At 39.5% G+C, this 18,503-nt stretch overlaps 1 protein-coding gene across 12 annotated transcripts in view; it reads right to left on the reverse strand.

Moving 5' to 3' along the window:
- Positions 1 to 18,503, reverse strand: part of DGKI (diacylglycerol kinase iota) — a 424,664-nt gene that overhangs the window by 57,697 nt on the left and 348,464 nt on the right. For all 12 annotated transcript variants that reach the window (XR_011539629.1, XR_011539628.1, XM_070617836.1 and 9 more), the window contains 3 exons: positions 16,543 to 16,583; positions 15,510 to 15,637; positions 12,597 to 12,719 (listed from right to left, as the gene is read on the reverse strand). Coding sequence is in view for 10 of the 12 variants with exons in the window: in XM_070617836.1 (XP_070473937.1) it covers positions 12,597 to 12,719; positions 15,510 to 15,637; positions 16,543 to 16,583 (292 nt within the window). In the remaining 2 variants the exon portion in view is untranslated. The remainder of the gene's footprint in view (positions 1 to 12,596; positions 12,720 to 15,509; positions 15,638 to 16,542; positions 16,584 to 18,503) is intronic.

The raw sequence follows: 18,503 nt of genomic DNA on the forward strand, positions 1-18,503 counted from the left end.
TACAGCAACCACACAAAGTGGCATTGAAATGAGAGAAAGACAAACGCATTCTCTATTCAAGTGGTCACAGACCCACTGAGGGAATGCCAAACAGCCTCAAAGGTAACATTCACCACCAACAGAGGGGAGGGTGCAGAAAGAGCAAAATCCAAGGAAGGAGAGAGAGAGACGGACGTTTGTGTGGAGGTAAGGAAATAAGTCCCAGAACTCAAATAATAAGGCTGTTTGGCAAGGTCTTCATTTGATGTAAATTTGCTCTAATTCCCTTCACGCTCATAATTTCCTATTCTCCAAGACTCTCCTACCCAAATACATACCCGATGATCCTCGCAGGAGCTGTACTTGAAAAATCTTCTGTGTTTTTTAAATAAGTTCCTGTGTTTAGTTATATTTGGCATTTCGAAAATACCAGTTTTACCACTAGCATGTACTTCCGTTCCTCTGTACACCCTCCTAAATCAGCTTGAGTTAGGAAGCCCCTGAAGGTCCTTTGAGCTTGAAATTTTACTGCCACCTACTGTTCAACTCTAAGAACTACAACAAAGTGAGAGGAAAGGTGTTTCTTTGAAATCTGGAGGTAGAGATGAGGAGAAATGGGCAAACGTGGACAGTGGACACGGAGAAGAAACAGATGGATAGATGGCATTGAAAAAACTAATACTGAACAAGTTCAGTCAGCATGAAAACTTGACCGTCACACTTTTTATTACCTAAAAACTGAACACTCCTAGGAAGCATTTTAACATTTTGAAGAAAACATGAAAAAAAATTGTATATTAGACACAGTACAGTAATGCAGATATAGAAGATGCGACGCTTCACATTAGAAACCAGACTTTGCAATACATGATTTCTAAAAAGAGAGTAGAGGAATACGAAAGGCAGGTTATTCTAAAACCTAACCAAAGGAGATGCACCTGCAGAGACCCGGCAGGGAGTATCAAGTGGGAGGACCTTTTAGAAAGAGCCGCTGGCTGTATGCTGGTGACTCTGGGAGCCCTGGCCAACAACTCCTGTTGAGATGCAATCCACCTGGAGTTTTGCAAATGTGGGCTTTTTTTTGTTAAGTGTAAATCGAAACATGAAGCTCTGGATGGTGAAGGCAGATCACATGAGTGCCACATCTAGTGTTAACGCAAGAAACTTCTGCGAAGGCCATCTCACACAGTGCACGATTCAGGACATGCAATATCTACCTTGTGGGGCACAGAAACTGAGCAAGGGCTCACCCACAGCTAAGTATTTTTATGAAATCAAATAAGGACTTCTGAATCCAGCCTTAGAAAATGGAGGAAAAAACATAAGCGGAGTTGGAAGCTGTTTGGCAGTTCTCCAGAAGATAACTGTAATATATTCCAGAAGTTTTCCTAGCAACATCTCCTCCCACCTCACCTACTTCTCAGAAGAGGGAATTCACATCCAAGATACTGGCCCGGGAAACAGAATCTGAAAATTGTCTGTCTCCTCCCAACTCTTCTGTGTCTAAGGACAGGAGAGTTTCTAAGTAATATATTAGCAACCACCAAAACCAGTAGAGGAGCTCTATGAGAAAATGATAAATTATTATACATAAATCATAGTAACATTGAGAACAAGACATGAAAACGGGCTCCACAGACTCCATCTTAGAGCATAATGTAATTAATTCAATGTTTGAACATGAAGCCCTGCTATGTGCTTATCTCCATTCCAGGAGTTGTGGGAGATACTGAACAGACATTTCATCCCACTTTTAAGGAGAGTCTAAGGGGGTCATGGAGTGAGACAAATGTCACACAGTGTTGTGTTGTCTGTTGTAGTCGTTCTTATGCTTGGTGAGTAGCCCAAGAGCCAGAAAAGTCAGGAAAGGGGAAAATGGGGTCCCCGTCTCCCTGAATTCCAAGTAGGCAGCTTCTCCAGGTTGTGGAGATATTTCCTGTCCCAGTCTGCTCGGGGTTGTGGGGTCAGGGGTCCCTGGCGTTTCCTGAGAGAAGTTCCACACTCTGTACATCTCCCCTCCCCATCTCTGATGGCAGCAATGCCACCTTCTTCCCATCCCTGACCCCACACCCGAGCACATCCAGCGCTCAGTGGTCAATCTCCCTCCAACGTCAGATTCCTAGGCAAACAATTTTGGAAAGATTTCAAAACGCTCATTCATACTTTAAATCAACTTAATCAAATTACTCAAAACAAATATTTAGCTCAGATCATGACAGGCACCCTTACTTATAAAGAGACAATTTTGGGGGGGAACAGAAGTGGCCCTCCACCTTCCGAAACCTACTGTGGAAGTCCAGTGACGTGGCAGGCGTCCCAAGGAACATGGACTCCACAGAGTGGGATCCTTTGACAAAGAATGACATGACAGAAGTCTTAAATTGGGGTATCTGCCCCCTTTCAGAAAGGAAGGAAGAATCATAGTCAGTCCTTGGAAACTGTGCCCACTTTCCTGCTAGCATGCTATTTCACAGTGATGAATAAATGAAAATCAATAAGAAAAGTTAACATATTGGGGTATATAAGGAAGCCTGACCTTGTTTATCAGAACGGCCTGACGTGGCCCATCCAGCATGCCTTGTACATCTGCTTTAAACATGTACAATGTCCCAAAGCCAAGAATGATGCCGTTAAAGATAGGGATGTTGCCTCCCTCCCAAATCAGCATTTCTTTAAAGATAAACATTTCTTCCCAGAAGCTAAGGGTCATAGTGACCTAGTGTGTACATCTTGTGACCACTGACCTGCTGACCACTCGCCTGTTGTGCCAGTGAAACATCTTGTGACTGCAGTAAAAAGAGATATTCCTGTCATATGTAACCACGCTGTACACCTTGCATCTTCAGAGGACTGTTTTTCTTGGTAAAGGTGTTCTCCTGGGCTAGATAGTCCTCCGATTGGCTCACATAATAAACTCTCCCCAATTTTGATTTATAGGTTGATTACTATTTGTGTGAACACCAGCATGCTGTGGGAGATGATTCTTAACACTCTTGACTAAATTTTAATCCCAATGCTTAGAAAAACTGGGCCCTCAAGAAGAGACATGACATCACTTTGCAGAACTAACATCCCCTACGTCTATGCCAGCTTTTTTTTTTTTTTTTTTTTTAGCTTGTATCCCATTCCCTTTATCCCTACTCTGTTTACCAAACTGAGGAGATTTCAATGTCAAGCCCTTAAGGAAGATCCAGTGACTAGTTCAGGGAAGAGAGGATGATGTGCACAAAAATGGATAGCATAGTGACCCCACCACAAGCACATGGCTGTCCCCAGGGGACACAAGACAGAAGAATGAGAGGGGATCCCCTATGTACCCAAGTCCCCACTTCTAGCACAGCCACCGAAAACAAGAAAAATTCCCATTCCTATACGGGCTTACCAATACTCACTCTAACTTCTGAGTGCAGGGGGAGATGGAGTGATCATCTTCCCAGTTTTAGAATGGTGCTTCAGTCATTTTGTCACAAAAGACTCTGTCACCTTCCTACTAGCTTTCCCTAAAGCCCTAAGGCAGAGTGTGGTGTTGGAAGGAAAGAGAAATACTTGTTTTGTTTTTAAAGAAGACCCCCATAATTCCCTGAGAGGTCCTTTCCACTGCTCCCTGCCTGTTAGGAAACTCAAGAAAGCACTTTTCTGCACATCTTGTCCCACTGCTTCCTAATGCTCTGGCTTTGCCTTGTCTTCTTCGGTTGGAAATCCCAGAACCCTGTTCCATCCATAAAATTTTGATGGTTTATGGTTTCTCATGTGCCAAGTTTCTTCTCTTCCATCTAAAGAACATCCAAAACCTCTTCAAGGACTAAGCCACTGTGTTCATCAACAGGGCAACATCTCTCTGAGTCAGGGGTCCAATGAATCTTTATTATTTTATTATGTGAATTTCCTGGATCAAACAGATCCATATTAAAATTTGAAATATATAAATGGATTCCTCAGCCCAACAAAAATGTTTAACATTTTATATATCATTTTTTTAAAACTGTTACATGATTAGAACCAGGTTTACTATAGCCCTACAAATAGACGTATCTATTTTGGTTTGATAGAGCACCTTTTCTCTAACATCTAACTTTTTTTTTTTTTGAGGAAGATTAGCCAATAACTAACATCTGCTGCCAATCCTCTTCTTTTTGCTGAGGAAGACTGGCCCTGAGTGAACATCCATGCCCATCTTCCTCTACTTTATAGGTGGGACTCCTACAACAGCATGGCTTGACAAGCTGTGCATAGGTCCGCACGCAGGATCCGAACCGGTGAATCCCGGGCTGCCGAAGCGGAACGTGCAAACTTAACCACTGCACCACCAGGCGAGACCCTCTAACATCTAACTTTTATCCATTTACCCAACAAGCCTGCCTTATTGAATGCCTGCTATACCAGATATGGTACAAAGGGCTGTGGATACAGAGTGAGCAATACACAGTTTGTCCATCCAAGGAACTCACATGCTTTAATGAAGAATGCAATCAACTTTCCCTCCCATTCACAATATTCCTGAAGTGTGAGGAGGTGAGGCCACCATCTTTGACAAATGAAAAAAGAGAGCCACTTAACAGTAATAATATTTCCTCATACTGTGATCATTGGTAAAACTTGGAACTCATGAAAATAAAAGGGCAGAACTCTTGGCATCATTTTAAATAAAACAGATGTTTAATATTAAAGCACATTTACCTTAGCAAATTTTTTTTCAATGTTAGTCAAAATAAGATATGGTGCATAAGGAATTCTATTCTGGCTCTGCCACTAATCAGACTTGAAAATGGAAATGTAATTCCATTTCTGACAAAAGGTTTAGGGCCCCATATGCATAACTGTTCAAGGAGCAATTATGAAAAGAACAGAGAAAAATATCTCATTAATTATTTTGCACACATAAAGGGACCGAGTATTATCATGTGCTTGGCTAAACAGAGAGGGTAACAACTGGAGGTAAGAGAGGGAGAAAAAGAGGAAGAAAGATACATGTCAGCTAAACTGCAGTTTTTCCAGCTTGAGTGACTAGCTAGGGAGGGCGAGATTTAGACCTGTCAAAAGTAAATGGGGGTGGGACCCAACTATCTTAGCGAAACAGATGGAAGGGACTGTCCCTATCCTGACAGCACTGATTTCATCTCTAAGATGTATTTCAGCAAAACCTGCATCCCACTAAGAAGATTAATTTTCTCCTTCTTATCTGATTGTGATGCTCAAAGGATATTTCCACAACCGAGTCATTGCCCAACAGTCTGTCTTCCTGTTGACAACCTTCAGCTCTGACAATAAGCACAATTATCCTTTTTATTAGGGTCAGGCCATCACCTAATGTTCCAGGAAGAAACTGAGTAGAGGAAATAGCTGAAGACAAGAGGGGAATGAAGGTATTACTCCTATGTTCAGCCCAGAACTTCTAAAGTCTCTGGAAGGGGGAAGATTTCAGGGCTATCTTCTTGATGTGGTGGTTCAGAATTGTGGACTACACTAAAAAGGCCAATTTTCCAGTTTAAAGCATTATTAGGTGTTCTGGATATCCCTAAATAATCTGTCAGCTGCACAAACTTCCTTAAACACACATCAGGTAGAGGGATGCTCAACTCTGTTCAGTACATTGAATTATTTGAGGGGGCATTTCTGGTTATATATGATAAAAAGCAAATACTTGTCTCCTCATTTGCAAAGCTTGAAGAAAATAAGCATAGAGCCCTTAAAAGTCTCTTTTTTTACTTTGAGGCTAAACTTCTCATTAATTCTTTCAATACTTAGCCTTTTCATATAAAAATTAAAAAGTGAAATCTAGAGGAAGCAGCAAATTCTATTTCCTCTTGTTTCTAGAACACTCTATGCATATATCCATTATAGCACTTGTCAGAAGGAACTAGAATAATTGGTTTAAGTCATATTTCCCCTTTGAATATAAGCCTTTCAAAGAAATAATTATTTCTTATTTAGTTTTATATTTTCAGTGCCTAGGTACATAAATTGCTCCCACCTAGAAGGTGCTCAATATTTATTTGCTCAAGAAATGACTAACTGAAGGGCTCAACCTGTTTCTTAGAATCCCAATGAAATCATAAATCAGACCAGATACATTCTAGTTCAGATTCTGGTAACATTCTCTCGTGTCTGAGGCAGAGCTGCCCTGCCGGTCATAAAACTCCCTCAGCCTTCTCAGCTGACCAGGTAACAGATACCCGCCCAGACACAGACATCGGGCTTGAATATCTGCCCTCGGGTGGTCTGCTACACTGTCTCTGCAGCGTCTTAGTCCAGTGGCAAGATATTCTATTTTCACCTACGTGACCTTCATCTTAGCTCTTTCAGGCTTAGGACTGGAGACACCAAGAAAAAGTGCCTCTCTTTCAATCAATTTTTGAGGTTTCGCATAAACCACAAAATATAAGAACCAGAAAAGATTATTCTTATTCAGAAACTAAAAAATACCTCCCAGTCTCTTTACTTGCTTTCCCTTAGCCCATATAACTCACACGTAAGTCTGTCCTTTCCTCAAAGATAATTTGAAAGAACATACCAGAGTTTTCATTCAGTGCCTATTTTCTTATCTCACAGATCGTGAAGTTGGGAAAAGTCTTCCCTATGATTCAAATCAATTCTGTCTGCTAAAATTTCAGTTAATTTCTTCCTTATGAATCTTCTGCCAAAATGAAACATAGTCTTATCACTAATTGTGGTGGTACAATTAATGCTAAGGGTAAACGTCTTTCCAGAATGTTATTTTAAGAACTTTCTTAGACAACGAAAATATTTTTTGAACTTAAAGACAAATTTATTACGGTCTGAACAGTAATAATGTGAGTTGTGGGTGATGAGGATTTTAGGCTGGTTAATTTTAAAACTGCAGATGAGAAGCAGGCTCCAAGGAGTGGAATTTGCTTGCCCTTTGAGCAGAGACAGTTGCATTTGTGAAGGAAATCTCCATGCCTCCCTCTCTGCGCCAGGAGGAAGGGGGGATGGCCTTATCTATGAAAACTCTTAATGGGGAAGGCAAGAATTTAAGTTGTTTACTGTATGGCAACCTCATGTAACTGACCATCCCCCCAACCCCCCCCCACCCCCGGCAAATTCCTCTTTTGTCTTTAGCTGAGGATAATATGTAAGCGGTGACTTCTGCCATTTACTCAATCCGGTTTGATTCTTATCTAAAAGTTGTGGGACCGTCCAATGGCTGGACCCTACCAGCACTGGTACCATTTTAACTTTTTTTTTTGTCTTGTAAAGAGATAATTCACATACCTATGCCTTAAATTTAGCCTTACTCTCCACCCAACTTTGCAGCAGAAGCAGCAGCAGCAACATGCCGGCAGCAGCTCTGCCTGCCCATGGGTCCTGTCCCCACGCAGCAGCTCTGACTGCCCATGGGTCCTGTTCCCATGGCAGCAGCAGAAGCTCTGACTGCCCATGGGTCCTGTCCCCATGCTACACTATTCTTTAAATAAAAGAGCACTACTGCCAGATCTTGAGAGTCCAAGAAATCTTTCTTTCGACTCCTCGGCTCACCGACCCCACATCATTTCGGACCTGGATTTGGCCACCCCAAGATATGTCTCTTTGGCATGATGACTATTTGTGGCTGGTTACTTTGCAGACAGGAAACCAACTGAAAAGTAGAACTTGCTTGCCCTTTGTTAGGAGACATTTACATTTGTAAGGTAAATATCGGTAAAGGTGCCTCCCTCTCTGGACTAGGAAGAAGAAAGGAGATGACCTTATCTCTAGAAACTCTTAATCAATGGGGAAGGCAAGGACTTAAATCTGCATTTGTTTATTGTGCTTCTCTGGTAACCTCCTGTAACTGACTTCCCTCCCCCTCCAACGTTGGCATTTCCTTAAGGATTAAGCATCTTTCCTTAGGCTAGGAACTGATTGCTGTGCTCATCTGTGACCACCCAGCTTGAGACAATAGACTTGCCTCCTGTTACGCCCACCGAGATAGCAGACCCACTATCTGCTGTGTCCATCAAGTGCTGTGCGACAGGGCAATCTTGTGACTATTGTGGGAGGGACATTTCAATCCTATGTGAAACACCCTGTTTGGGGGTATATAACCACTCTGTGCACCCCACTTCTTTGGTGCCCTTTCTTCCTTCAGGAAGAAAGGCCCCAGGCCATGGTCCTCATAAAGCTTTGTTTAATTTTCTCCTGCTATTCTGTCTCATGTGAATTTAATTCGTTCTCTGGCCAGACAAACCCACATTCGGTAGAGGAAAACACTTCCACCCCTACAGAGTCAACCACCTCTTACAAATTTATTTTAAAACTGGTTCTTAAAGATTGTTTTTTACTACATTCGTAAGTTTTGAAGATCTGTGTGTTCACGTGTTGTACATCCTTCTTCAGAATTATAGTCTTTCCTAGGTGGTCTATGTATAAGTGGAATATATGTGTATCTTTCTCAAAAACTTGTAATGTTTCTAAATGGAATCATAATATAAATGTAACCAGCTCTAGTAATAATAGAAATCTAATTTATTCTGTTTATTCCATGTCACTCTCTCTGTGAGGAGGGAGGTTGATAGATCTTAGAAATTAAAGTTAAAACCATGAGCAAACCCTGAGAAGACCCAAGGGGAGTGGGTCAATTAGAGTTTGGAGGGGAAAAGGTCGCCTTGAGCAGGTGCACACTGGGTGCCACGGAGGAAGAATGAGCTGGGGAAAACATTGTAGTTGCAATCCTTTCACTTTCCCCTATTTATTTATTTTTTAAATCACTCTCTCAGAACTTTGTCTCTCTTACTTACCTCGGTAAAGAATCATTTTTTAAAATTTTATTCTTGGTTAATCATCCATTTTGTTTGTTTTATTCTCCTTGTCACTGATTTCTGTCTTTATTATTTTTATTCTTTCTTGTTTCTCTGTTCTCTACTCTGGATTCTTTTTCTAGTTTATCACATCGAATTCTTTATTAGTATGCAATCACTTTTTCCCTTCATAAATGAATTTAGAGTCATAAATTGTTCAGTGAATTCCACTTTAACAGTGTCCCGCAAATTCTGATAAATAGTATTTCCAGTTCTAAGAATTTAAAATTTCCCCTTTGATTTATTTATATAGTGAGTTATTTAACACTGTAGAGAGGATGTTAAAGTTAAACTTTTCCTGTCTCCAAGTCAACTGGGGCATTAAAGCTGAAAGCAACAGAGGCCAATCATACCTACAATATTACAATAATTCTTTAGGCCCTTTTCACAGACTGATTCTTAAATATTCCTAAGGGGAATGTAAATCTTTTAAGATCAAGTAAAGATGAAATTGCATATACACCCTGCAACACAGAAGAACACAGGCATAGGATGGTCACTGCATTTTAAATAATATATTATTAGAAATCAATTCAAAATGAAAAAGTAAGTTAGCACATATTTATATTGTAATATTCTATATCAAATAAAACAATTTAAAATCTACATATATCAATATGAATACATTTTTTAAATATGATGAAATGGCAAGTTATAAAAGTATATGCATTGATACAGGTGATGAAAAGTAAAAAGATAATATAATACAAAGCAGAAAAACAACCGATAGTATGTATTTTTATGATACTCTGTTTGTTTATGGATTGAAAGAAAGACCTAATGCAAAGAAAAATGTAAAACAATAACATGACATATCAGGGTGGTTGGCACATGAGCACCTTTAATATAATTTTTGTACTTATTTAGATTGGGGCGTATTTAATATATACTTCATTTTTAAATAAAAGTTTATTGTTATTTTTTATTTCAATCTCTTTTTTTAAAAGCAAAAAATGAGGCTGGCCTGGTGATGTAGCGGTTGGGTTCATGTGCTCCACTTCAGCGGCCTGGGGTTTACCTGTTCAGTTCCTGGGTGCAGACCTACACACCACTTATCAAGCCATGCTGTGGTGGCTTCCCACATAGAAGAACTAGGACTCACAAGTAGGATATACAAGTATGTACTGGGGCTTTTGGGAGGAAAACAAAAAAGAGGAAGATTGGCCACAGATGTTAGCTTAGGGCCAATCTTCCTCACCAAAAAGCATACCTTTAAAAAAAATTAAAATAAACGTTTAAAAAAGGCCTCGCAAAAAAATTAAAAATAAAAAATAGAAGCAAAACTACTGCTTTAAAATTAATTGTCAACTATAATTTCTTTTGGTTAAATTTGCAGTCATATATATATATATAATATGCATACTTTCTCTCCCTCTGCTGCAGAATTTTTCACTTTACAGATGCTAATAAAAAGGAAACTCAAATCTTTCCAGGGCAGTGGGGCTCCAGGAACCCCACCTTTGCAGTGGCCCTTTGGGAAGACAGTGTAGTACAGTGAAAAAATCATTGATTCAGAAGCCAAGCCAATCTCATTCACACCATGATTCCCACACTTGTTATATTGGGTGACCTAAGATGAATGTTTTAAACTCTATGAGTCTTAGTTTACTCATCTGTTAAGCAATAGTGAGTTTTAAAAGTGGTTGAAAGAATTAAAGATAAGTTAAGTACGATTCAAAGCAAGTAGAAGGTATTTTATCAATGCTAGCTATTATTGACATTAATGTATATTATATAGTTATATAATATATATGTTATACAATTATATTATTCCATAACTGCAATTACACCTGTTGGTATCAGAGATGAACTCTGAAGGAAATAAAGAGATGTTCTTACTAAGGAGTTAATGACACAATAAAATTTTTTTTAAAGAATTAATAGACAAATTAGGGCAAGGTAAAGTATTTGCTTTTTTAAAGTGACTTAAAATAACAATTTTATTATGCTCGTGTATTCTGTGAGTCAGGGATTCAGAGAGAGCCCACTTGTCTCTATTCCACAATGTCTGGAGATTCAGCTGGAAAGACTCAAAGGCTAGAGGTAAATGTTTGAATGTTACTTTGTTTGTTTTCCACGTGATCTGGTAGAAAAATTTTTTAAAAAGAGTCAGCTGCTCTAGTGCATTTAAGACCTAAGGTAGAATAAAAGACCAGGAAAACTGATAACTGCCCACAAAAGATCAATCAAAAATTAAGAGAAATCCCGGAAAGGATGATATAACCCAAATAAAAAGTAAGAGTTGATTTTTGATATAAGGTTTTAAGAATTTGGCTATTATACAAAGTGGTACATTTATTTGTGGCTCTTGGGAAGAATATTCACTATCTTAGAAACAGTCACTTCACACATCATGATATATACATTAAAATACTATATATAGAGAAGACAGAGCATAGGAAATGAGATTGAAACCACACTACCACACTCTACTTTTTGGAAACAGCCTGTATATAAGAACAACTAAAACACTCATCTGGTTTGTCTAGGCTTAATTCCTATTTCTGTGGCTAATTAAACCTCTAATTTTCAAACAAATCTGCCCAGAGCTAGAAGGTCACGTTTTTTAGCCATCAATGGATGGCTGACTCACCCTGGTTCACAAGCCTCAATTCCATATGAAAAAGAAGTAGAAGAACACCCTGAATTGCAAGCAATCAAAATGCCATCAGAAACTAACAACACGGTTTAATTAAAAAGGAACATCCATAGTAATTCACTTTTTCTTTTCCACTCTTCACACAACAAATAGGAGGCAGTACAGAGAAGTAATTAAAATGAAGTCGCCTTTTGCCCTTGGGCTGTCTGAGTAGAACCTTTACCAATGAAACAATTAGCTTCAGCTTTCTCATTTTTCTCCCCCTTGTCATGCTGAAATTGCTTCCGGTTTTCCTTTAGAAACAATGCATTGTCTTGCCTCTTGAGTTAACCCTAGGCTTCTCAGAATCTTAGTAATTTCATTATTTTGTTAAAATGGTAGCATGGTTACAAGGCCATTGTCCCTATTTGATTAGCACGTTGGATAGGACTAGAAACCAGTCTAACTGGAAGAGTAGCAATGAACTTGTATAATCTCTGACATGGGTTGACTGACCTGAAGTCACACAGTAGGTACAAATGAGTGTGTCCATGACCACATACTGCCCTAGAACCTGCTCCTGCAAGGAGGGATGACCGGAGGGCAGAGTCAGTGGACACAAATGTAACAACACTGTTACAAAGCTCCAACATTCATCCTACTTTCTGACCATCAGATCTATTATTCTGATCTATGAGCACATGCTGCACTGTCTACCCAGAGAGACTGAAACCACACATGAGCAACACTCCATTTCAGCCAACAAAACCACTTGGCTATATTACACAGAGCATACATCCACAGGCTCAGGACTGGAGACAAATGAAAGAGAGCTATAACAGCAAGTCAAAATGTTCACACAAATGAAAAACTATACTTCACTTCCAAACTATTCATGATCACTCTTAAGCATGTCTTCATGATGTGGCAAACACTGGGACATCTGGTAAACACTGGTTTCCAGTAAAGCAAACACTGGTGAGGTTGAAAGTATTTATAGATCCACATGCAAGGGCTCCGTGTGGCTTAGGAGCAAGAGAAATGGAAAGTGAAGCTCCATCGGGAGCTTGGGGTGGATAAAAGTGAGCAAGGTGAATAAAATGTCAAACCACAGGATGACACAGCTTGAGACAGCAGAAGCACCACTGAAAGGGCAATCCCTCCCTTTGGTGAGGACCCCACATCCTCTCCCAGCAACCACAGAGGCACTCAGCAAAAGAACAGAGAGAGAGAGCTCTTACTGTAGCACACGGGAGTGGCTGAGATCTTTCAAGTCTGAGTCCTCATAATGCGGAGTTATCATTCCCAGCCCACTATCACTCAGCATGCGTTTCCTCAGGGCAGGATTCCACCAGTCTGACATTCTGGGAGAAAGAAGGGCATCAGACATTTAAGCATTCAAAGTCAGCCACAGGACTTATTCTACTCTTTCTAAAGATGATTCTTGTCTCTAAATGTGAGAAGGCAAATGAATCTTTATTAGGTATTTACTAGGTACTTCACATTTATTATTTCATTTCATTTTCTCAACCATCATGAACTGTTTGTATGATTCTGACCTCTTTACAGAGGAGAAAACTGAATTTGAAGACGAAGTAATTTTATATATGACTTTAATAAATAAGAAGTAATGGAGCCTGATGTAGAAACGCAGATTAGAAAATAACAAAGTCCGTCCCCTTCCACTGCTTCCCTGTTCCTAACTTATTTCTAGAGAAGGCAACTAATAAGAAATAAGAAAGGGACTTATTCAAATTCTAGTGGATTTTCAAGCTACTTTATTTTTGGAACTAAAGCTAACAGAGGTCTAACCTAGGACAAAGTCATTTCTTTTTTTTTTTTTTTTTTTTAAAGATTTTATTTTTCTCCTTTTTTCTCCCCAAAGCCCCCCGGTACATAGTTGTATATTTCGTTGTGGGTCCTTCTAGTTGTGGCATGTGGGACGCTGCCTCAGCGTGGTCTGATGAGCAGTGCCATGTCCGCACCCAGGATTCGAACCAACGAAACACTGGGCCGCCTGCAGCGGAGCGCGCGAACTTAACCACTCGGCCACGGGGCCAGCCCACAAAGTCATTTCTTTTGACCGTTATTTGACATAGAAGAATGACTGAGGCTGAGAGGGCGAAGCCCAGGGCAAGCTTGGCAGAACGGGTCCACTCTTTATCAGACCAAGGACCGGAGCCCAGATCAGGTGGAATGAGAGAACACCTAGACTTTAGTACCTACAGCTTCCGCGTAGGACACAGCACCTCACTTGCTCTCTCCACTACTGACAGGCTTCATTTATGGTACATCGTCTGCAAAGATGGCCTTCTCCAACCCCTCCTGGGACTCCCCAGGTTACCTCAGGACACCCTTTGTCCCTCTCAGCTTTCTCTTCATGCCAAGACTGTCTGCTATCACTAGCTCTGGCTTCCCACACACAGCTATGTATCTGTTCCATCCAGCCACTCTGTCTTCTCTTGACTCCCCCACAGACTTGATACATACCATGGATATCAGCTGGCCCTGGCAGAGTGGGAGATATTCAGAAATAGCAGCAATGGTCAAAAGAATTAGTGAAGCGGGGTAAACAGGCATGAGGGTCACCTCCAGTGAACATGTCTGTTTACAATGGGTAAGTATGTGTACACAATTTGCATATGCTGCTTGTGTGAATGTGTGTGTGCTCTCCAGGAAAATGCTTATTTTAACTATTTAGTCTCCATATACTGGGAAACCACAGATGTTCACTAGATTTCACAAGGGCGGAGATTCTTGTCTGTTTTTATTTTTGCACTGCTGTTTCTCAAGGGTTTATACTAGTACCTGGCACATAAAAAGCTCTCTAAATACATATTTTTGAATTGCTGAAATAACCTAGAAATAGTAATTATATTTTAGTGGTTCAACGTAATGGCTAAATGCATGGCGTAAAGTATCAGAAAACATAGGACTGAATCTCTATTTTTCCATTTATTTTCTGTGCAATACTGGGAAACTTACAAAGCCCCCTAAGCCTCATTTTTCTATCTACAGATTTAGGATTATAATAGTAGCAAATATGAAGGGTCATCCTGAAAAGATGGTGGTTATAATTATTTCAATGACATGATTTAATGAGTGTCTACCAAGTGCCAAAAACTATTCTTAATATTTTACATGTATTAATTCATTTAATCTTCACACAATTCTATGAGTAGGTATTATTATTTCCATTTTACAGATGAGGAAATAAACAGAGAGCACTTAACATGATTAAGTCACTGTGAAATGGTAGTAGGAATAAAGAAAGACATTGAACACAGTATGTGGCATACTGTACCACAAAACAAAAACACTAGATTGTGAATCTAGTAATAGAAACTCAAAATTTCTTATTAACTGAGAAAGTATGCAAGAACTACTAACTCACGCCCCCATGCCTAACAGTATGGTTTTCTCAAACTTTTAAAGGATTTGAGTTATCCGTTGGTCTCTTGAAATGTAAGATATGGCGGAGGGCACCCGTGTAATCACATAAGTGCTCGATATATCATAGTTATTATTAGACAATCTATATGTCTCAGGCTACCTGGATATAGAAGAAGAAAGGAGAAGAAGAAAGGAGAAGGAGAAGAAGGAAGGAGACAATCTATAGTGTCTATAGATAATCTATATGTCTCAGGCTACCTGGATATAGAAGAAGAAAGGAGGAGGGGGGGAAGGGGAGGGGGGGGAGGAAGGGGGAGGAGGAGGAGAAGAAGAAGAAGGAGGAGGAGAAGAAGAAGAAGGAAGAGGAGCAGGAGGAGAAGAGAAGGAAGAAGAGAAAGGAGAAGGAGAAAAGTAATTGTCAAACCACCGGTGTCCATTTTTATTTGGATAATACAGGCATTATAGATGCATAGGCACAAATGCAAATACCAGAGCTTTCTAGTTTGGTAGGAAGTGTGGGTGTGATGGGTAAAGAAAGCTCAGATGTGATTCAAACCTGAGTGGGAAAGAGTAATTCTACACCGCCATTTGTAAGACAGACTTTTAATGGAACCAGCTATACCATACTCTAAAGAAACACAACAAGAAAACCTGTATTTTAAAATAGGTTGATAGAATGTAAAGTCTAAAGCCAAACCAGACGTGGATGTTACCCTGTGGCCAGCCTCCCTAACAGACCACCAAAGGAGAAGCACACTCACCCCGAGGCTTGCTCCACCACCAGATCAGGCATTCCCGGAGGTGTCCCTGCTTGCTGTGACAATACCATATCTGGGTCCAGAATAAAAATCTCATCTTGGGAAATCTCCATCACAAAGTGCAAATGTTCCTACAGAAGAGAAAGAAGTTTGTCAGATGATTAACAGGATGCTCAAATCCATCATCTGAAGAAAAACAAAACAAAGCATTCTTGGTCTTGAGGAACAATAAAATTCTGTGACATACCAAATGACCACAGTGTGCATCATATGCCAGACCAATGGACATCCCTCCCTGAAGCAACATTGTAGCAAGAAGCTGGTGAGGGGGCAGTTGAATCCCTCTTGGTTTGGGATTCCTAGTTGACCCGAATCTTGTTGGGTATAACCAGAAATGGTCTTGCCTCTTCTCCTTCCCAAATACTATCAAAGAAGTGAAACCCTACATGCAACTTGGTCCAGCATGAGTGTATGATAACCTGGATGTCCACTCCCCTGATCTGGTCAAAGCTAAGTGGCATGGTTAACAACGGGTTGTATCACTGGATTCCATACTGTACCTTTTGTTTTCTCAGGAGAATTCGGACTGTGGAAACACTTGTTATCATTGGGCAAGAGCTTTTTTTTTGCTCATTACTGAACTCTGGAAAATGATGAATTGAAATGAAGTAGCCTAGATATACTCTTGAGGACTCAGACTTGCTAACCAGAAACGAACTTAAAAGGGCATAATATTCGGTAAATAAGCAGTAGAAGGAACAGTGTGAATGAAAATTTGGAGCGCAGGCCAGTAATAATATTTATAGCCTAGTTATTTTCTGTACTCATTTGCAAGGTCAAGCCCTATCATCTTGAGTCCACAAATCACAAAACATGTGAAGACAAATTAAAAGCTCATAGCTTAGGCTATGAGTACCATTCCAAAATCTGTAAATGTTTCAGTGTTTTTGTTAGAAAAATTTGTAAGATTAGCCTCTAATAAAATATATTTACTCAGGAATTTTTCACTTTCACAAGCAGGCTCAAGAAAACTTACCTGAGATCTGTCTATTCGATAAAAGCGATCAGCAGAAGTTGCTAGGAGAAAAAAAAATGTATATGGCATTCAGAGTGTCCCATGATGTGGCACCAAATTTACAAACTTCTCTCCTACATTGTCAATCAAAACCCTTACATTCCAGTCATGTGGACTACTGGCCAGTCCCTAAGTCTATCAAGAAAAACTCAGGACTTCCATGCCTCTGCTGATGCTATCCCACTGCTTAGCGAGCACTTCCTCATTACATCTGCATATCTAAACCTTACTTGTCTTTTAAGGACCAAGTCGAATGCTACCTCCTCTGTGAAAGCTTCTTCAGTCTCGTTCTCCCTATCCCAGACAGAATTTGTTGCTCCTACTTCTAGGCACAGTTATACTTTGTTTACACTTCTCATAGAAACTATCTTCACAGATAACTACGAGACAAAGATATCTGCCTGTTTAAAGGTCTGTGTTTCATTTATTCTTTTATGTGTGCAGGTATTAGCACAAGACCTTAAACAGAGCTGGGATTCAAAGGTATTTATTAAGTAAGTAAAGATAGAAAAACCTGCAGTCGGCCAGACTTCCTGAGGAAGTGATTCTCATTTTGGAAAAGAGCTTGAAGATGCAGAGCCAGGGACCACATCTGGTCTTAAAAGAATTATTTTACTTTAAAACTGAGTCCCTAAGCCATGTCTGAAGAAAGCCAAAGCAGCAAAAAATATATATATTATTTAAGCATTCCTAAAACGGATTAGGTTGCATCTGTGGGTTGAGGAAAAAAAAAATCTTAATTACAAACTTTGGGTTTCTAGAAATTATTCTGATTATTCTTAATATTAAAAAGAATTGCATTCCTCCTCACTTGAATCTATCTAACAGAGTCCAAATATTATAAACAGATTTTCTACAAAGTACTTAGTACTAGAGGGAAAAACTCAAAATGCAAATAATCATTCAAAAATCATAAATATTTAATGAGTAGCTTCTCTTCAAAGGAAAACAAGCTAAGAAATAAGACAATCATGGTCCCTGCCCTCCAAAAGAAATAGGAGAGTAAAATCTGGCTGAGAAGGACTTACTCTGCTTTGTTCTTTTTAACCCTGACTGCAATCACCTTTTAAAGCTTTTCAATGAAACTATTTATACAGTAAACCTAATATCTGGGTTAAGACCATTATCCACACTTGTAATTTTATCTAAGACCATATAGAGAACAGACTGTATATAGAATAATTCATATACGTTTTCATAATTTTCTTAAATATAAGCTGTGCCTCCTGGATTCAGGAAAAACAAATTATTGCATGTCTCGTCACTAGGGAATAAAGGAGCTGGAGGAAAAGTGTAAATTATCTTCAGAGGCAATTGACAAGCCATAAATGAAAACTGATGTCAAGATTTATGTGATTTAGATTTAGATCTCATATAGATACAAGTGCTCACTTTCACAATACTGTTCACACTCACATCGTGTCATACTCAATTCCACATTTATATCCTCTTAGATGCACACACAGATAAACAAAAGAAAGATCTACACTGAAAACCACGTTTCCACATAGACAAGAAAGATATTGGGAGGTAGATACACTGGTGGCACATAAGCAGGAATGTATTGCAACATGGGTAATTGATAGCAAAGTAGGATTAGACAGCATCTAGGGAGTGAGAGATGCTTAAGATGAAAAATGGACTCGTTGATAATCAAAAACTAACTGACACTATGCATTCAATATGTCATGTTCAGCAAAGCAGATTTGAATGCAACTGAAATTTCTACCCTTTTACAAAAATTTATACATCATATTGAAATGATGTTTAATGAAAATAATATGAAAGTTCCATAATTTGCAAACAACATACAAATTAGTACCCATCTCATGCTTACTGAATCCATCTACTGGTCTGAATTTAAGATAGGCACTCAACACACTTTAGGAAAATGGGGGCACTGAAAAGGAGACGTCTGCTTG

This window comes from Equus przewalskii, chromosome 4 (genome assembly GCF_037783145.1).
Source record: "Equus przewalskii isolate Varuska chromosome 4, EquPr2, whole genome shotgun sequence".
Taxonomy (NCBI): Eukaryota; Metazoa; Chordata; class Mammalia; order Perissodactyla; family Equidae; genus Equus; species Equus przewalskii.